This window comes from Megalopta genalis, chromosome 11, assembly GCF_051020955.1.
Source record: "Megalopta genalis isolate 19385.01 chromosome 11, iyMegGena1_principal, whole genome shotgun sequence".
NCBI lineage: Eukaryota > Metazoa > Arthropoda > Insecta > Hymenoptera > Halictidae > Megalopta > Megalopta genalis.
In genome coordinates this window covers 11,119,179-11,141,208 of record NC_135023.1, presented here as the reverse complement: position 1 = coordinate 11,141,208, position 22,030 = coordinate 11,119,179, and the positions used below count along the sequence as shown (strand labels likewise).

Sequence of the window (22,030 nt, the reverse complement as noted above, 5' to 3'; positions counted from 1 at the left end):
ATTCTCTTCCTGTACGCTCAGAGGGCTCCCGTTAATAGTCCACTGTTTCGTATAACTCGATACTTTTCATTTAAAAATATTTTATCAGACAGCGATTCGTTTGATATCCGTTTCAGAAAACGATCTCGGCGGGGATAAATTTTTATCAGGGTTTTTTTTCTTTTATTCAGACTTTTATTTGCAAGAGAACATTTGTTTCGGCAATTTTCTACATTTTCTAAATTTTCCCTCGGGGAAGATCGTTTTGCAGCGAAAGAATCTTCGGTGTTCGAGAAGTTAAAGGTTTCTATTGTCGTCACAGTTACCTTTCGCGAGTATTATACTCGGTTCCATGTCGCGTCTTGTACAATAATCAAATCGATTCTTGCTAGAGCGATCGATATTTTCCAAAAATCAGATGCTAAATTATTGTTAAGCTATATTATAGAATAAGGCGACGATGTGTGCTGATCAGTCGATCGCCGATTACATTTCGTGAAATAGATTGAAAATACTACGGCGTTCGCAAACTCGCAGTTCGTTGGTCAATAATTGACAGTTCTAGTTACTTTATATGTCTAGGGAAAGTTTGCACGCAACGAGGCTCCTCGCAAGTTCAAATCGTTTCTCAATTACTCCGGCTGCCGTGTCTGACCATTACTCGCCGATTCTACTGACAGCGAACGTACGACGATAAAATATTAACTCGACTTTACCTGCACTTAAAACTTCTCTAAAACCTCCGTTTCACTGTTTAAGTGAACGCAAGCCGAAGTGGAAACAGCGAGCAGTGGCCAGACACGCGAGCGAAACGAGCTCGAGCGCACGCGACGTTAATCTGCTCATTAAATTCGATTTTCTCGAAACTGAGACACTTTTCCCTTCGCCATTCGGTTCTGCGTTTAAGTAGGTCACGAAACGAGCAATGCAACCACATTTTGTCGAAGAAAATAAAACACAAAAATACAATCGGAATCGAAGGAAGATAAAATCGGTCAGATCGTTTCGTTTGAAATATTATTTTCGAAAACGTTAAAATCATTTATTGAAAAGCTTGATTGTTGTGTTTGTTCATGCCAGAATATTTCTATTTAATAGCTTTCCGTTCACGAAACTGTGTAGATTGTTTATCGAAGCAAAAATGTTCTGCATACAAATGGAAATCGAAGGTTTCTTCGATCCTTCGACTATTTATTGATTTTCGATCTCTCCCAATTATTTCATAAATCGTCTAAATTTAATACATTTCGTAAATCTTACAAATGTTTAAATTAACTTGGAACATTTGCGAAATTCGACATTTCAGTTCCGGTTTCATGAATTATGTAACTACGATGTTGCGGGAACTTCGGACGATACGAGAAGCGGCGCGTTCAGCTCGGATGCAATATGGAAATTCGTATTATTTGTGGAGCGCGGCGATGGAATCGGCGGATTCGATTCAGCCCGTACGGTTTGCGAGAGCCTCTGTACACAAGATCCTCCAGCAAGAATCACTGTCCGACAGTGTACACCACGTACATAACGTCCCACTTGACGTGCGCACCCACCGTTCCCTTTGTCAAAGAAACTAGTTCGTGACGATCGTGCCGGATCGACGCGTGTGTCGCCGTGTGTCCCAGACGACAGCCCGCAAAAAATAGTGTGGCAGCAGCCCTCAAACGAAACTCAATGTCCGACTTCGATTCGAGCCCCTGGGGGGACGCACGACAATTTTTTTTTACGAACGGCTCCGATCGCCGATTGAATCCGTTCGCCGAGCCTACGTTTCCTGCCCGTCCGCGTGTCAAACGACAAAAAAAATGAAAAAAAAACGAAGCCACCCGATCGAGCGAAAGAATCGGAAGAAAAAAACAACGGAATAGACAGAATACACACTCGACACGGCGGCCGACGGTTCCGAAATCTCTAGGGTTCCGAACCGAGAGCGAAGCCAGAAGGGAAACGGGAAACGGCTTCCGGCGACTAAAGCTGGATCGAAAAGTCGCGAACCAAAAACAATCTAACAAAAATTCATGTTCCAAGTAGAGTATTGTTACGACACGGGAAACGATTGAAACTGACTAAAAAGGGCGTCTGTTGTTTTTGCCCTTAGATGGCCCGGCCATTGTCCGGGTAAACCTGTTTGTGCGAAGCATCGCGACAATTAGTGACATCAAGATGGTAAGTATAACCAATTAAACCATGTCCAAGAATCTTTAACGGGGCGCCGAGAGCGCTGTTTCTCTCTTGGCGGGTACTTTTTCCTTATTTTTCTGTTGCTTGCAAGAAACTTGATCGTAGAGCCGCAACCGTAGGTCTTTTAGAGTCCTCGGTGTGAGACCATCGACGACCATGACGATAGACGCGGACCGATGCGACGAGTCAGCGACGTGAAACGGCGACCACCACACGATCGTGACAGCCGGCTAGCATCGTGTCCCTTTTTTCACCCACGCCCCCGCCCCCCCTCGCCCCCGTTTCTTATTCTTATTACGTAGACCACACCGTACGACACCATCCGCCACCCACACCCCCTTTGGAACACCCACTGTCGCACCAGATCGAATCGAGATTTCCGCGCGAACGCGCCGCCGGAACTGCGCTATGCATATAACGCGGCATCACGACGACGTTGATCAATTTCTTCGAAGCCACGGAAAACACCGGGGTCCTTTATTTTCCTTGGACGACGCTTTGTTTGCCAGAAAATCGCGGATTAGACGCGCCGTCGCGACACGCGCGATTCTCGTTTTCTAAATGGTTAGGGTGCTCGGTGATTTTTGCGACGCGTCGCGTTCGCATTTTTATTTGTCATTCGAGCGGATTTCGGTTCTATTTTGTTATAATGAAATTCGCAGGCTGTGATTTTACTATTAGTTCGTTATTCATTGTTTTATTATTGGTCTGCTAGTAATAATTTTACTAGTAGCTTAGTGTTCATCGTTTTTTACTGTCAGTCTGCTATTAATAATTTTACTATTAGCTTATTACTAATAATTATTTATTATTATATATTCTATATTCTATATTTTATATTCTATATTCTATATTCTATATTCTATATTTTATATTCTATATTCTATATTCTATATTCTATATTATTAATTAATTAATATTATTAATAATTTTACTGTCGGTTTACTATTGACAATTATACTATTAGTTATCTACGACTCGATTCAGTACCTTTTGGTCCTTCCGCTTTGAGATTTTGTTAAAAAAGCGTGCTAAAAAAAGCGCTGCTCTACCAGAAATCTTGTGCTCTACCAGAACTTCGATCAAACGTTACAATTCAGTCCCCATTTAACTTCCAACTTAGCAAAAGCCTGCAGAAGTATAATATTATTACAAGCACGAATTAAAATCCGTAGATGTTTTAATTTCCGAGACGCAGCGTTACGAATAATGCACCGATCCCGCGGTCACAGTGAAACGTTCAATTTCTTCTCGTTTTATGACAGGTTTTATTCTTTAAACTACAGCGTTACAAATGAAGCCCGGTTTGTACAGACACGACGCAAAAATAGCTATAAAGAAAGTACGACGTTCCGCGTAAATCTTAATCGAAAAATTAATGAGTTCTCAACCAAACGTGCTCGGCCATTTCCCTCTCGCAATTCCACATTAACATTCTTATCGCGATTCAGCAGCTTAACCACGCTCCTCTGCGTTCGTCTGACCGCGATCCGGGTTTATTACACTTTTTACGACAGCCGCACAAAGAATCGCGCAGCAAGAACAAAGTAAACAAAAGAAAAAATAAGATCATAATAAAGAGAGTGAGAGAGAGAGAGAGAGAGAGAGAGAGCGAGAGAAAAAGAGAGAGAGAGTCCAAGAGAGCGAGAGAGAATATATAAACGTTCCATCTGTTATAAAATTTAGAGACCATAAAATACGCTGAATCTCTGAAATAAAGCATTTACGGACGCGTGTTTGCGCGACCTGTTTTTTTTTTCTGTTCTTCTCGTCGTCGCGATAGGGTATAGAACGCGCTCATAAAATTTCGTCTCTCGTGGAAGAACACCCAGTTTAATATCGCGCCACCGTAAAACTCGCCGGCAAGTGGAAAGAGCGTGTAATGGCCGGACAAGCAGCGCCCAAGCGTGTCCAATAACAAGCGTGTTTGACAAATTTTTGAAATGAATTTTCTGGGAAACGAAGGCTCGTACCGGGAAAACATCGATCCCGTGCTTTCCCATCTGTTTTTCCATCCTTCGCTCCTTGCCTCGAAATTCCGTTTAAACGTTGCTCCGCCAAAAAGCTCGATTCGACGAACGAATAATTGCAATCGGCGACAATGCACGGCACAGTTTATTCTTGCATTCCTTCCGAAAGCTGCGATTGTACGAAAATTTTACGAAAAATGCGTCGCGAGTCTGTCGCGAGGTGGATGCGCGTTCGATTTTTCAAGGTTCGAACACCATGAAAATAAAAGCGACGTGATATGAATTTTTCTTAGTACACTATATCTCGTGTCGCGGTTCATAAATCCTCTCTATTACACGGAAATATTTATATATTATATAAAGAGTATCGAAGTCAAAGTGAACCAACGAGAAGAAACGACACAAAATTCAATTCTTCCTTACACCGTGGAATCGCGTGGAATATCACGTGGAATATCGAAACGGAAAAACGGAGGAAACTTCGAAACGCGTTCCTATTCGCATCGAATTCGAATGCGCAATCGGCGTGCGATCTAACCACAGACGTTATTAGATTCGATTTAAAAAGCAGAAGAAGAAAAGACGAAAGAAAGAAATGAAGAACCGCGAGACATTCGTCGGCGCAGGAATTGGATCTAAATCCGGGCTCCGGTGACTTTCGAAGGCAAGGAGGAGGAGAGGGTGGTGGTTCCCGTAGGTCTTGAATAGACGATCTCCGCCTCGTAGGTTGAAAAGCTCGGAGATTCGATATGCATACGAAATGTTCGGCGAGCGCGGGGCTCCGCGAGGCGAAGCCCGCAGCGAATCCGCGGATCTGCGAATCGATCGCAGACGGTATATCGGCCGCGATCTGCATGCGTTGATCCGATAGACGGCTAGACGTATCCGGTGCGATTCTGGCTGGCAGTGTCTCCCGTGCTTGGTCCTTTGATCTAGGAGCATTGTGTCGCGCGACGCTCCCCCATAGAGACCGACCCCCCCTGTAGACCCGACGAGAAAAGGGAGCCCGTGGCCCGATCTCGACTCGTCTCTCTGTGTTTTTCCCACTTTCTAACCCAGCCTTTCCGTTCTCTCATCTGTGTATACATCAGGATACACCGTTTCACGTTAGACTGCCACACAGAAAACAGAAACCCTAGCATTCTAGCATTAGACACAGGCATGCGGCATAACTCTAGCATCTATGTTTCTCCACGTATGTACGGCACACGTTTCTGTCAGCCACGTAGGACGCGCACCAGGGGTCAAGAAAAACAAAGGAAAAAGGAAAACAGAGAAAGAAAGGAAGTTAGAAAGAGAGAGGGGGAGAGAGAGAGTGAGGGGAGAGAAGGAGATGGATTGAAAGCGCGGGAGGGAAGACGACGAAGAAGGACCACGAGAGGGGATATATATATATATATATATATATATATATATATATATATATCGGCTGTCGTTCTCGCATATAGGGTTTCCCGCGATCCTTCTCCAACCCCCATAAGCTCTGGCAACACCTAAATCACCCGTACTATAGTGCTTGACGATTAGTTAATGCGCCCGTTGATACGTTTCCAATGAGACGCTCGTTACCCTCTGCACCACGAAGCTGTCGGACGACGCGTGTTACGCGAGGATCGCCGAAGCGGATCGTCCCCGTATCGACCTGGTCGCTTTATTCGACCCGGCCGAATCGCGTCGGGTCACGATCGGGGTCCCTGTTGCGTGCGCGAGGGTGGCCTGCTCGACGGCCCGCGGGTCAACCCGGGGCCGACGCGACGCGAGAAAGCGGCGACGCTGCTTCGAGATTCTTCGCGTGCACATCTTGTGATTGTCTCAGAGAGATCCCTCTCCTCGCGATGGTAGAGATATCCGAGCACTTCGACCGTTCTTCGGAGTCGGGCCCCGCTCGATCCGACGCAGTTTTAGGGTAGACAGACCTACGATCAAGAAGGATTACTGTTTCTCGAAACGGAAACATCGATGTATGATACTCTGCCGCGGGGAAATCGGTTGGGACCGGGATGGTTACGGAAACGATACAGTGCTTCCTCGACGTTGAATCGTTTCGACGCAGCAAGCTGCTGAACAGAGGCTTCGCCGTGGCTAATTAATATCCAAGTGAAACGCAGGCTTAGGATCCAGGTTTAGCTAGATCAGGAGCGTAGACTTGTTCCGCGTCTACGGCCGCTCCTGGCCTAATCTAGATCTAATGAGACTTAATCTGGAATCAATTAAGATAACTCCGGGGCTTGCAACACCTAAGCCAACCTGCAGATAATTCGAACGTGAGCCGGAACCAATTTAATTTGCTCGGCCTAAATGCCGAGCCCAGTTTAACCTGGCCAAAGCTGGTTAGGGACGGCCGGTGGGCCCGGCTCGATGCGGCACGGCCGGTCGATCCGAAGATTATCGGCGCAGGACAGAAGCAAGTTGTTTACCAACGATAGATCAACGATATCGCGACTAATGATCCGACGTCCAATTAGGAGATTCTGTTCATCGGACTGCGGATCTTTATGCTGAATACGAATTAGAGGAGAACGTGGGAGACCGCGTGAATGTCGTCGAGTTCTTTTAACGTCTTTATTATTATATCGTAATATGATAATATAATAATATAATATCTTTATGACTTTATTATTATTATTATTATCTTTGTGTGAACGCGTAAAATCCGCAGTCCACTCCAATCTATCGTTTTCGTATCACCGTACAGTAAATTCTTCAAATTTTTCGTTCAGCTTGTGAACGAAAATGGACAATTTTTCGGAAGAAGATTACAGTAAATTATCTCCAATTGTCGCTCAACGTGTGAACAGAAATGGACAATTTTAGACTCGCGGCTTGTTATCTTTATAGTTGTTGACAATCGGCGACTATAAAAACTAGTCGCGAGGCTCGATTTATCGTGTCTCCTCTTCTCAAATTATCCATTCTTGTTTACACGTTGAGCGACAGTTGGAGAAAATTTACTGTACCCGAGCCTTGTACAGTAATGTCTCTCTAATTGACGCTCAGATTGTCCTCAAAAATAGACAATTTGGGAAGAGGAGATACGATTGTTCGAGCCACGCGGTTCGTTTCTATAGTTTCGAATTGTCAACGGTTATAAAAACGAAGTGCAACGCTCAAATAATCGCATCTCTTCTCCCCAAATTGTCCATTTTTGTGCACGTCAGTGCACAAAAGCGTCAGTTAGGGAGACATTACTGTACAGTAATTGATTACTGACGCTCAGATTGTCCATAAAAATGGGCAATTTGGGAAGAGGAGACACGATTGTTCGAGCCTTGTGGCTCGTTTTTTATGGTTATCGATTGTCAACAAGTATAAAAACGAGCTGCAAGTCTCGGATAATCGTACCTTCTCTTCCCAAATTGTCCATTTCTGTGCCTAATCTCAGCGGCAATTAGGGAGACATTACCGTACTTCGCTTCCATAATTCTTGGCAAATCGACAACTGTAAAAACCGAGCCTCGTATAATCGTATCTTTCCCGAATTGTCCACTTTCGTCTACAAGCTGAGGGATAATTCGGGAGAATTTACTGTACGTGGGTTGCTCGACTTCAGCCGACAGCGTCTCGTCGATAAAAAAAAGCCCGGTCCCGCGAAGCAAAGGCGCCGCAAAACGGGGGGAGAACACTGTGTCGCGATGAAAATAAACCAAGAGAACGATTCCTCATTTCGATGCGTCGCTCTCACCGTCGTCTTTTCGTATTTTAGTATCGCGGCGACGTCGTCGAGTAGGTTCCTTGGTGTATATACTCGTCAAAGAAAAGAGGTGAAGAGAATCATGCATACGGGATGGCACTTTGAATATTCATTCGCGTGAATTGCATTTGATTCGTTGTCGTTGTTGAACGCGTCAGCCTCGGCTCGCTCTCGTGCACTGCTCGTATAGAGAGGATTCTTCGTTTTGTTCGCCGCGGAAAGTACCGCTGTCGCGTGAAGAAAAAAAAGAAAGAAAAGAAAAAAACGACGGGCGCGAGTTAAGCTATACGACGCGCGTGTACGACGAGGATACGGTTGACGGGCGACAACGTTGACGGGAGCAACGTGTCCGACGTCTTGTCCTGATTCATGTAGGGCGGAATGGTACGCAGACACTCTGTATGGCTCAGGACGATACGCCTGGCTCGTTTCAGCCTGCTATTAGCTAATATAGATCACAGCGAGTCTTTCGATCGGGTACGCTTCTCGCCGCGCGAGCTTTCGGGATTGCAAGTCGCGACGCGCGCGCGATGTCTCTATATTATTTCGACTCTGAAATCGGCCCTGAAATGGTACCTTGGCTTCGTCAGACTTATCTTCCTAAATAAAGCATTGTGGCTCGAGTCATAAATAACTTCCGACGCAGCTTAGCTAAATAAAATAAAAAGCACACGAAAATAAAGTAAAAGAAGTAATAAACGTCCGATAAAGAAACGGGGATCATCTATGACTCGATCCAATATCTTGTACACGGAAAGTTCGTATTTCGATTCGATTGTCTTGCGATGGAGCGCAGCGAATATCACAGAAAATTTTGCTGGGGTTCAAGGTATCATGGCAGGGTTAAAGGTCGAAACAGTTCTTGACGAATAATTGATCGAACCGGCGGTGAGACTGGACGGTATTCGAGATCGTATGAATTTGCGATTGAACTGCATCGATGGTTCAATCTTTAAATTTCAACCAGAAAGATCTTTCTTGGAACGTTGTACCGTGTCCGACCATAGCCGGCAGTTTCTACTTACAGTTAAAATTCTCCACAATTCGGCCGCTCCGCAGAAGCTCGCAATTAAATCGTCGCTAACGACGTTTACTTAACGCGAGTAGAAACGTCCGGCACCGGTCGGACAATCGGCTCCTAAACGAGCCAAATAATCGAGCAATTGCTATAGAAATTTTCCGCGTACGTCCAGATTGATCCACCGGCGTCGTCGGGGGTCGCATTCCGCGTGAAATCGCGACGTTCGAATCACGCGGCGCGAGTCGAAGACGCGGAAAAAGAAGCGCGCCCGGCTCACGGTTAATTAGCGTCAAACCCGCGGTAGCGTCGTTTCACATTAATTAAACACAAAACAGCGCGGGTCGAAAAAAGAACGTTAACGACGACGAGTCACGTTACACGGTCTGCTTGTTCAATGTGTACGAAGCTTCTTCCCACCGGAAGTGAAGCAATTACGGGCGAAGCTCGTCGCGCGGCGTGTACTCGCTTCACCTAAAATTGATTACGATAATTACGTTGCTTCTTGGTTTCCCTTTTTCTTCGGCAAGCTGGCGAACATTCTGGAAACGTTGTTGATGCTCGAGACTTCTCTCGATTATGCTAAACAGAATCCGTTTACCGGCCGCTTTATGCCCGCGGGCTCTTCGTCTTTTCTTCTTCTTTTTTTAACCCGCTGCACGCGAGAGCCACGTTAACTGTATATAATTCAAACAATTTGCCTGACTTATAGCATCTCTATTTTACGCGACAAAATGCATTTTACGATCGTATGAAATCGAGCTTTGTGACTCGTATTACAGATTTAACAATTTTTGAAATCTAAACTTTGACGATATAAAAATTATCTCGGAACGCGATACAACAGTTTGAATTTATTCGGAGTCAAATGGTTAATGAGATATTACGGTTAGAGGGTCGACAAATAAATTCGCTGAAAAAATATAACGCTTCGGGCGTCGTCGAGCTCGCGGTGCCGAAAGTTAAGATATTTCGCGAATCCCGATACGACCGACACGAGTGAAAAATGATCGATCCCGTTTTAATTACGAGCGGGGGTAAGTCGTAGCTGCGCGCACGAATTTCGCGGATGAGTCGATGCATCATTGAAACGCCATTACGTTCTGTCTCCTCGAGCTCGGCCCGCGCGGCCGAGCAAAAACGAGTCAATTACGAAAGAACCGAACGAAGTACACCTTTAAATTCGCGCTTCGTCGTCGTTCTCTTCTTCCTTCTTCTTTTTCCTCGGCGTGCTCGGACAAACATCCCCCGCTCGCTCGGCGCAACGTGTGCAGTTGCATAAAATAAACGATGGATGCACCGGCGCCGCAATATTTGCAGTCGCATACATTAGGCGCGCGGTTCCGCCCCGCGATATTTGCAGTTGCACGGAGCCCGCCCGCGGCATCGGCGCATGTTCGCTGGTTAAAATGCATCGGATCTTTTATATTCATCCGCGATCTGCATACACGAGTGTTTATGATCGGGAGAAGTGTCCGGGACGCGTCGCCCGATGGGAACGCGTTTCATTCGGCGGGCCGATTCCCGGAATTCTGTAATTTCTCCCTAATTCGCGCTCGGATCGCGCGCGAAAACGAACGATTTACGGAAGAGAAGATACGATCGTTCGAGCCTCGCGCCTCGTTTTTATAGCCACCGGTTCTCAAACAACTATGAAAACGGGGCGAACCTCTTCCGAAATTGTCCATTTCCGCGCGCGACACGAGCGCGAATTCGGGCGAAATGACGACGTAAATTGATTAGTCGAACGTTTTCGAACGCGTCTTGTAAATTGCAGCGTGTTTTTGCTTGCGAGAACAGAGGATAACTGACCATCGAACGACCATAACTTGAACACGTGCGACGCATTTGATTGCGATCAATTGAAAACGAGCGTCGCAGAGCGGCGCGCAGCGCACGAAATAAACGAACAGCGAACCCCGCAACTCGATGAAAAACGGCCGCTGCGACGGGAATGTGTGCGTGCTAATTCCGAATTTGTCGACGGATCTTCGTCGAACAGCATCGGAAGACCATCCGACGATCGAACGTCGAATTTCCACGCGCGTCTCTGTTTTCGATCGGGGTTCGATCGCCGACGATTTCGTTTCTTTTCGACGTTGCTCTCACGCATCGTCGCTTCTCCAGCGACGAATCGCCAACGAGACAGGTTACACGACGGCGATCGAAGAAAAGGGCGGCGAGAGTCGGCGACGACGTTCGCCAAAGACGGAAACGTCGAGCGAACCCGGAGAGGCACGCTCGTCGACGACGGTGACTCCGCGAACAGGGAGAGAGCCGAACGATGATAATAATAAGACGGGGAAACAGAACCAATTGTCTTCTCCCGCAATCTCGCCGGTCTGTTTTTTCTTTTCTTCTTCTTCGTTTTTTTTTATTTTTTTTTCTTGTCGAACGAAAAGAAAGAAAGGAGTGGGAAAAAAACTGCGAAAAAGAAACACCGAAACACGGGAAGAGCGTTTCATTCTTTTTCTCACAACACAAAAACCACTCTCGATACGTTTCATGTTTGCTAAACGATTAATCAATTATGTTTATTCTGTTTGCTATGTTAGATGGGCCCGCGATTGTCCGCGTCAACATATTTGTTCGAAGTATCTCAAAAATAGATGACGTTACTATGGTAAGTTTAATATCTAATGCCCCGAAATCTCACAGACACACGTATTCTATACCACGCACACACCGTACACGTACCACATACACACCAACACACACATCAAACACACGCATACACGCAGAACAGAAGATACGTACAACAGGCACGCCCGTACAGACACAGAAAGTACAGTAATATCTCTCTAATTGACGCTCAGATTGTCCACAAAAATGGATAATTTGAGAAGAGGAGATACGATTGTTCGAGCCTTGCGGTTTCTTTTTATAGTTATGGATTGTGAACAATTATAAAAACGAGCCGCAAGGCTCGAGTAATCGAATAATGTCTCCCTAATTGACGCTCAGATTGTCCACAAAAATGGACAATTTGGGAAGAGGAGATACGATTATTCGAGCCTTGCGGTTTCTTTTTATAATTACGAATTGTGAACAATTATAAAAACGAGCCGCGAGGCTCGAGTAATCGAATAATGTCTCCCTAATTGACGCTCAGATTGTCCACAAAAATGGACAATTTGGGAAGAGGAGATACGATTATTCGAGCCTTGCGGTTTCTTTTTATAATTACGAATTGTGAACAATTATAAAAACGAGCCGCAAGGCTCGAATAATCGAATAATATTTCCCTAACTGACGCTCAGATTCTGCAGAAAAATGAACAATTTGGGAAGGAGGAGCCTTGCAATTTCGAGCCTTGCGAATTCGAGCCTTGCGACTCGTTTTTATAGTCACCGATTTTCAACAATTATAAAAACGAGCCGCAAGGCTCGAACAATCGTATCTCCTCTTCCCAAATTGTCCATTTTTCTGCAGAATCTGAGCGTCAGTTAGAGAGACGTTATTGTACATAGAGTGTTCATTTCACTGTATACAATCTGTATGTATTATAAATACTTTTGTAAATTGATAGATCCGAAGTATAGAGAGAACGATCAGAGAGAACGGGCCGATAACAGCGCAGATAACGGATAGAGAGAAACCAAAAATTGTTTTGCGACACAATCCCAGATCGAACGAGAATAGATCTTTTGTTTAGAGTTAGCGCCCCCCTCCCCCTCTCCACCCGAGTTTTCCTATCACCGGACACGAGACACTTCTTCGAACCGTGATTTTTCGGTTCTTTGTCTCTTTGTATAATATGTTAACAATGCCGAACGTGCGTCGCGCGACCGAAACGAACCGACAACGATCTCGGTGAAAATTTATCCGTCCACGAATATCAGAAATTATTTCATCCGATAGCCAAGCGTCGTGACGATCCAGGAGCATTGTCACGAGCAGGGAAACCAACGCACATTCTTTTTCCAGATACGTTATTCGCATAATTCCCGGGCCAGTTTTTACAATGTTACACGTGAAATTTCTTCAGCGGCAACGTCCGGTGGCTTCGTTACGAATACTTCTCGAGGTCCGCGCTTGTTTAATTGTTTAATTGTTTTCGTTTCGTTTGTTTGTCGTGTCTCATTAGCGGACTGCGGTTTCCACGGGCAAACAATAAAATGTGAGCGGTGGAAATTTGAAACGGTAGAAGGATTTTTATTGAATTATACGAGATACAGTAATATCTCTCTAATTGTCGCCCAGATTGTGCACAAAAATGGACAATTTGACAAGAGGAGATACGATTATTCGAGACTTGTAGCTCCTTTTTTTTCTTGTTGACAATCGATAACCATAACAAACGAGCCTTAACAATCGTATTATATATTATATATTATATATTATATATTATATATTATATATTATATATTATATATTATATATTATATACTATATATTATATATTATATATTATATATTATATACTATATATTATATATTATATATTATATATTATATATTATGTATTATATTTTATATAATATATATTATATATTATATATTATATTAACCATAACAATCGTATCTCCTCTTCCAAAATTGTCCACTTTTCTGGGCAATATGAGCGTCCATTAGAGAGACATTACCGTATGCGTTTCGAACATAAAGAAATCGTTGAACAAAGAACTCGTTATCCCGCTACTCGATTCGAATCTTTGCATCGAGATCTTCGATCTGCCGATTAGGTTACCATACCATTTTGGCTCGCTCAATTCGGAGCGGAATAATCTTCACGTTCGATAGAATGCTCTGATGTCCGGCGTTAGGCGAACTCGCCTAATCTTTGTCACCGAGGCGCCACGGCGCTTGTTTGTCATGGAACACTTGTGATTGCCTATCACCTATCGGTTACCGTATCGACCGTTTAGTCCTAGATCGCCGAGATCGAACAGAGAACAAAAGGGTTCGTAGATAGAGCTGTCCGATTACCATGCGACGTGCCATGTGGTTGTATGATAATACATACATATTAATCGATGTATTATATATACACGCACACGCACACGTTTTACTGTTAATTCGCTATTCATAGTACCCTACAATGCTGTTCTTTGTCTCACGGTATGCAGAGTGTCAAACGCACATACACGCAGGCGAACATGAACGAAGGCACACAGAGACATACGTACACGTATACACACACATATACACATATATATACACAGAAAGAGAGAGACACGTGTACACAGGCCGACACACGAATTTTCTCTTTACCTCTTTGTGTTGTTCTTTCCCTTTTGTAAACAGGCTCTCGTGCGTATTTAAGGCCCACTATCATATGTTTTTTGATTCCACTATTATCGAAGTATGTTACATTAAGCTCATTTGTTCGTTTTGTATGCCTACGAAGATATAAATACTTGGACGTTGCGAACAGCACGACGCTCGCGCTTTCGCGCTCGAGCGAACGAGAGCTTTCGAGGGGATGATCGAAGCGGAAAGGACGCTCGACGATGTGACGGTGTGACGGGAGGGAAATAAAAATTCTGACGATGTCTGCGGCTCGGTAAGGGACGCCGGGAGTTGGTGGGAACCACGGGGAAACGTGGCTAAGACACTTCGGGAACTCGGGAAATTTAATCAAACTCCGTGGCGCACGTCACGGGAAATCGAATTCGGGGATTCCGCAAACAAGATCAAACCAAATTCTAAGGCTCGCGGGATCTAATCGGCCCTGATTCTCAAATTCCCGGGGCGCGGCGGGCTGATCTCTGTGTGTGTGTGTGTGTGTGTGTGTGTGTGTGTGTGTGTGTGTTTCTGCGATTCCGGGAATCCGTTCGGCCGAGATTCGACGGTCCCCGGCACCGCGAACACAGAATTCTAAGCCCGCGGCCACGTCAAACCGAATTCTACGACGACCGAGTTTGCGCAAATTTGAAAACTTCCGGATTCCGTAAGATTCCGAAACTTCTTCCGCGATCTTCTTTCGAATCTTTCGTGATCCGATTCAAGTTTCCCCGGGCTTCGGAAGTTGCGGTCGCGGCGGGATCTTCGATTTGCGCAAGCCGGATCAAACGGAAATCGATTTCGCGATCGGAAAACAAGTTCGTCCGAATTCGCGAGCTCCGACGTTAACGACTAGATTCACGGAACATAAAAAACAGCTGTTTTATATTAGCTTATAAAAGTAACAATAAGACATAAAATAGCTCATAAAAAGCTAAAAATAAGACATAAAATAGCTAAAATGCTTGTAAAAGTAACAATTCTGATCTCTAACCCTTGTCACCATGTGGCACCATTAAAATTGTTACGTCGCGTTCCAAGATCATTTTTATATTGTAAAAGTCTAGACGTAAAGAAATTGTTGAAAGTCTAAGTCTAGTCGTACGAGTCGCAAGACCATAAGTTTCGTATGCATAAAATGCACTTTGTCGTATAAAATTGGAACACCATGAGTTAGAAAAATCAATTTAGATTCACAGTTAAAATGGCTTCGAGCGCGAAGGGTTAACAAGCGTTATTGTAACGTTTTTCCGTTTAAGTAACACATAAAATTGAACAAATAACTCAGAACCGATCGCGAACTCACGAACAATCGTAAATTGGAAAATTAGTGATCCGTCATCTCCGCGGGTTCCGTGAATCTATCGTGAATTCCAAACGTTGGAGGATTCAAGATTTCAACTTTCGCGCGGAGAAAGAATATCTCCGATTTTCGGCGAACCGAATCGAACTCGATGAAATTCGCGAGGTTACCGAAACCTGTCGGAACACCGATAGAACACGACCAGGACCCGTTCCGAGTTCCCGGAAGTCGCGCGGAAACGGAATTTTGGATTCGCGGAATCCAGGCGGAACGTTGTAATTCCAGTCGTCATAAATCGAGGTGGGACGGGGCACCGCCATTAGAGAGGGATCGACTGAAACATATTGACGGAGCCTTTGACGGCGCAGCGGAACAAAATTCTATTAGCCATGAAACCCAATTGGCTGCCTGCTCTGTGCAAAACAAACCGAGCGAAACGATCGCAGCTATGAAAAGCGAAGCCCGTGTAGCATCGTGCTGCTCGTAATCGTAAAACTACACCATATACTGTCGCCTCACGCTATTGTGTCGTAGATGATTTAATGGAATTTGACGTTTTTTACCATATATATTTATCCATCTATCTATATACATACGAATATATATATAATATATTTGTATAATTAATATAATGTATCATGTATAATATAATACATTATATATTAATATAATATTATATAATATATATATTAATAATAATAATATATATATTATATATATATATAATAATATTATATAATAATAAATATAATATATATATTATATTAATATATAATTATATACGTATATAATTTACCACGTTTACATGTCAATTATAAAGGCGATCAATATCTTATCGCCTCTTAGCTGACGCAGCCACACAACGATACTCACACACACACACGCTGTGTTTCCGAACTTGTACATTTTCTCTCCTTTGTTATTTATGGCGCGCGCACACCAGCCACGTCCACCAAACCGACACACGCACACACACGTACTCGGATTCGTGTATTTTTCGTTGTTGTACAGAAACCGTCGTTCTTTAATCCCTTATTGCATAATCGATCGCGCTTTCCCTCCCCCCTGGAAACTTTCTTCCGTGCGGCAACTGCGTTCGGGTCTGAAAACGAGTTTCTCCATTATGCAAACGTACTAATGCACCCCGCGCAGCTACTTTGTTTTTCGATCACGGCCACGATAGCGTTTTATTTCGATCGAAGCAGGACCGCCGCCGCTGCCGTTATCCGGCAAACATTCGGTCGTAAGGTCGAATTCCCCAGGACGACGTTGGCCGAGACCAGTTAATTTCCCTTGCGGCCCCGAAGAAAACCAGCCGCGTAATCGTTAGATTAGGGTCGACGACGATGCTTTAATCGATTTAAGGGGAGGATCATATTTTTGTCTTAATCTTTTGGATTAAGGTCGGCCAGGCACAGATTATCTTTAGATCAGGATCGACGGTGTTTTAATTAATTTAGCGGCGGATTATATTCCCGTCTTTCGAAAACCCACCGTCGACCTTTTGACCGGGGATGATCACGGACTAATCCGTCGCCCGTGTTTGCCGTCACGTTTTCCCCGGCAAGCTCCCGCTTTGTTTTTAATTCGACGAATAAATTCGGCCGGTGATTTTGTTCGGCGTCGCGAAATCGTTGTTCCCGCGATCGTTTTTTCCTTGGTCGAAGGAACATCGTCGTGTCGTTGAATTAGTAACAGTTAGGAATATGTTTAATGATCGTTCTCAACGATTCGCGCGATCGGAATGTTTAATATATTGGGTTGGCAACTAAGTAATTGCCGATTTGTTCAATGAAATAACAAATTTCTTTTTACTTGGAACGAAGTTTAATCTGTAATGTATTTTCCATTTTGTTCGATGACCTTTTGCCATCTCTCTGACAACTTGAAAATTCCACGCTCGTAGAAAGTCTGGTCCTTTTCGGCCAAAAACCGAGTTCAGTGAGATTTTACAGCGTCGTCGTCGTTAAAAGTTTTACCACGAAGGGAGTTGTCCAGGGATCGAAATAAGTGGTAATCCGATGGCGCGAGATCAGGGCTATATGGTGGGTGTAACATGAATTCCCAACCAATATCCATCAATTTTTTCCGAGTGCGCGTCCTAGCATTGTCCTGCTGGAAAATGACACCTTTACGATCGACCAATTCTGGTCGCTTTTCCTTGACCGCTGCAGTCAATTTGTCCAGTTGCTAACATTCACGGATAATAAAAAATAACATAATAATAATAATTTTATAACATAACATTTACGGATATCATAAAAATGGGAGTGAGAGACATCTACAACTGAAATCGGCAATTACTTAGTTGCCAACCCAATATTTTATTGCAAAATGGAACTGATCACAAATATTTTGCACCGGAGAATATTTTGCAGTTTTATGACGCAACGATTGCTGGCAATTGCAATGCGTGTAAAGGATGGTTTAACACTAAACCTACCAATCAGTAATACTAACTGGCATGTACTCACTTCACAAAAGTGAGAAGACCGAGTTTATTTAGAATTTGTAAAGTTTTTATTATAAAACTTGCTCCAATAATGTAACTTATTCGAGCGTTTTCCACGAAAGAGTCTCGGAACTTTGCAGAATTGCGAAATAAGAAAGCGGTAGATTTGGTGTTAAAAGGCGAATTTTCCGAAGTTTCATATCGTTCGCTGAAAGAGAAAACGACGCATGCAGCTAGCTTTTGTCATACTTCGTTCACTCACGGATTCTAAATTCATCCCGAAACGGATTTATACGCGGACTGCGGATTTTCGCGCGGAATAAAAATGATCCGATCGTGGCGCGGGACAGTCGTCTCTTGGAGCAGAAGAATGATGTATCTTGAAATTATCTGTGAACTTTTTCCTCGCCTTTTGCATTCTATGGATTCACGTGTGTCGTAAAATCCGCAGTCCAGCGGACAAACGTTTACAGTCACGTGTAATCGCTCGTTACGTCCGGATCAGTTCCGAATCACCTTCGTCGGGGAAACGGCATTAATTTTCTAATTAAGGCCGACGACAAAAGCAAGCCGAACCCGTTGCAACATTCCCTCGTCGGACGCTCTTCAAGATGCCGAGATCGCTTTTTCATTTTTCGAGCTTTTCAAGCGTGATTCCGTTATCGAAACGACGCGTCCACTCGGCCCGCTTTTCAGCATCCACAACATGTGTTTACTCTTCTTGTGTCGCATTTTAATTGTCTGATTGTTTCCTTGCTCGAACGAAAAACCAAAAAAAGAAACAAAACGAAACGAAACGAAGGTCTCTCTCGTCCCTCGTTTACTATAGCAGCGCGTGCGTTCTCTCTCCAATGCCCGGGACCGCGTTGGAACCGGTGAGTGATCTCCTTTTCATGTTTTTCTTGTTTTACTCTGCATGCGTTCAGAGTCTGACTGTGTAGAGCCTCTCTTATTAAACAGTGTTTTAACATATTTATATATGTCTCTTTTTCATCTTTCTCTCTCTCTCTTCCTCTGTCTTTGTCTCTCTTTCTCTCTGTTTCTCTCCCCTTGCTCTCGCTCCGATCAAATCATCGTAATTTCTGTCTTGGTCGCACGTCTCGTTGTCATTTTACAGCAATCTCCGCGGACAACTTGATATCGTACTCTGCGGAACGAAGGTCGGCGTTTTCGACCTTCTCCCAAAACCCCGGAATCTTCCGAAATCCTGGAATCTTAATCGTTCGTTACCGTTGCTCGCGAAACGGCTAAAATTAACCCCTCCGGGCGATCCGTTCGAATCCTTGCGGGATCGATTGGATGCTTTTTTGATCCGACGTCTTTCGAGGCCAACGTTCCTTTTATTCGAGCTCCGCGCGCGAACTGTTACAAAATTAGAATGCGGATGGAACGTTTGTACCTTTGACCGCGCGGATCTTTGCGCGGGACGGGAATTGTCAGCTTCAATTAAAAGCACCGGGGGCTTTCGAGTCGCGAGGGGAATATAAGTTCATTGATGCGTTTAATAATTTCATTCAGCCGAAGCTTCTCGTCGTACGCGATTTAAATTGGCCTTTCTTACGACAAAGCCAGCCGGCGATCGTTTCAATGAAACCTAAATTAGATCGCGCGCAATTTTCTATCTAAAACCAAAGTTTATTTGCGTCGCAGTCCAATGAATTCGCTCAACGATATTAATAAATCGCGGATAACGAAGCAGCCTGTTTTTAAACACTTTCGACGTTTCCTGGCGCGCGTTTCGCATTCCCGTTTCTGCCACGAGCGCACGAGATCCGCAATCCAGCTTCCGGTTTCTTTGAAGCCGCGACAAAACTGTTATCCGAGTTATCGGCGGAAATACTGAGCAGATATGCCGATCATGCTGGATGGACTTTGCGAAAGTGATCGCGAGAGGGGCAAAGTTTTCTAAGGCACAGTTTTAGACGAACTTCGCGAAAGAAATCGCGAAAGAACAGAGCGTTGAGGTCTAAATGATTCATCGGAGAGGATACGAGCACGTAGATTCTCCCTAATTGACGCTCGGATTGCGGACAATGGACGATTTGGGAAGATGAGATACGATTATCCGAGCCTCGAGGCTCGTTTCGATTGTCAGCAACTACGAAAACGAGTCGCGAGGCTCGAACAATCGTATCTCCTCTCCCCAAATTGTCCATTTTTATCCGAGCGTCGATTACAGAGAATTCGCTGCAGAATTTCCTGTTCTAGACAAGCTTTATGAAAGATATCCCGAAACGATAAGGAGTTACAGTTCGCACGAGTCGTCGATGAAAATACAAGCGGACATCGCGTTCGTGTTGGACGAAGTTCGTGAAAGAGATCGCGGCAGAATGGGGGGGTTAAAGGGCAAATGAGCGATCGGGGAGGATACAATTACATGGAAATTTCCTGTTCTAGAAAAGCTTCGCGAAAGAAATCGCCAAGCCGAGTAAAAACGGGTCGAAGTCTGAATTCATCGGAGAGAACACTGGAACTACGAATTTCCTGTGCCAGAGAAAGCTCGTTAAAGAAATCGCGAAAGAGTAAGGTTGGGGTTAAAGTCTAAATTCGTGTCGGCGAGAACGTAGAGCATTTCCTGTTCGAGAGGGAAACTTGGCGAAAGAAATCGCGGAAGTAGCAACGGGGGGTTAAAGGTCGGACGAATCGTTCCTGGACGAAAAAGAGCGCGCGCGTCTCTCTCTCTCTCTCTCTCGACTCGGCTCTCTCGGTCGGAGAGCACACAAACTCCGGTAAAAAGACACGGTGCAATAAGGGATTAAAGATTAGCGGGGCATGCACGGCATGATGTTGTACAGATCTGTGTACGATCTCGAAACGTTCGGGACAACAACGAGAAACAGGGGAAAGCTGCGTGAAAGCGGTTCAGCTGCGGAACGACGGCGGCCCGTGAAATCGTTCGCGATAAAACCAGATCGATAAGAAGGAGGAGGTTGTGCCGGTGAACCGTCGCCGCGAAGAACGGTAAGGCTTTCACCTTTCGATCTCGAGCCGAGTGCCAGTTTCACGATTTCTATTTGCCTTTTCTTTCATGCTCGTGTCCCCCTCCCCATCGATCGGCCGTGCGCGTGTATACGTGTGCACTTCCCTTTGTTTATCTTTTCGTCTGTCTCCACCGCCAAGGTTTCGCGGTATCTTCGAGACAATGCATCGTCCTCGAGCCGATCGTGTTCCGTCGCTAAAAAACGAGCCCCCGGGGATCGGACGAATCGCTACCATCGTCTGGAAGAGACACACGATCGCCTCCATCGCACGCACCATTTCTCATCGTTCTGCGAAACGATCGCCCCCCACGTTCTCCGTCTTCTTCGCGCGATAGATCAGTCTCTTCTTTTCCGTCCCTTTTCTGTCTCCCGATCGTAGATCACGATTTACCTTCCTTGCAAACAGATCGTTCTCATCGAGCAGGATCAGGCCTTGCGCCCGCGTAAACGAAGAAATCGTTCGCCGTGTTTCGGTCTCGTCGAAGCACGAACACCGGCGTTCACTCTCTTCCCCCGTCCGTCCAATCGAAAGCTTTTAAAAATAATTGCAAATTGTCACGCTTTGAAACGTCCCTGTGTCCCGCGCGTAATTGAAACCGACGTGCCTCCGTCGCTTCGGCTGGAATTGCCGTGTAATGATCCGGCAATTAGCATTCGTCCATCGAGCCGACGAGAGCAGGCATTTGTCGTTTCGAGATCGTCGACGATGGGACAATAAGTCGGCGGCCCGTAATTACTGCGGCCCCGCGCGGTTCGTGAAAATTGTTAAAGCGCGGGCCGCGCGCGTTGCGGAAATATCGGATCTGATCGTCGAACGAGATAGTTTCTCGCGTAATGCAATGTAACGAAACGAGATTAGCGGCCCGACGTCGGCGGCGAGTCGCACAAATGGGAACAAGAAAACACGAGCCCGACCGGGACGAATACGAACGCGCGTATCGATCATTTCATTAGGAGTTCCATTAGGATCGTTGAATAAAGTCACGGAACCAGCAACGTGGAGGCCCAGCTTTACCGGGCATTGCATATGCTACTTTTTACGATTTTCCCGACGCCTTATCGCGCCGCCTTATTGTTCCACGAATCTCCGTGGAATAATTCGCGGTTGGGCTACGGCCACGGAAAGGTTAATTTCGTGGCAAGGTTTTAATGATTCGGTGCTTTATTTCCCGAGGCTGCTAGAACGGCACGAGTTTCGTCGAAATGCTGCGATCGCGTTCGAGGATATCAAC

General features: G+C 45.0%; 1 protein-coding gene across 10 annotated transcripts in view; it reads left to right on the top strand.

Moving 5' to 3' along the window:
* The window catches only part of GluClalpha (glycine receptor alpha 1), an 82,142-nt gene that overhangs the window by 18,091 nt on the left and 42,021 nt on the right, over positions 1 to 22,030 (top strand). For 4 of the 10 annotated variants that reach the window (XM_033480414.2, XM_033480421.2, XM_033480420.2 and 1 more), the window contains exon 4: positions 2,075 to 2,142. The exons of 2 other annotated variants lie outside the window; for them this stretch is intronic. In XM_033480414.2, coding sequence (XP_033336305.1) covers positions 2,075 to 2,142 — 68 coding nt within the window. Of the gene's footprint in view, positions 1 to 2,074; positions 2,143 to 11,391; positions 11,460 to 17,652; positions 18,693 to 22,030 lie in introns of those variants that run through there. 4 more of the 10 variants (XM_033480415.2, XM_033480422.2, XM_033480416.2 and 1 more) reach the window with 3 other exon arrangements.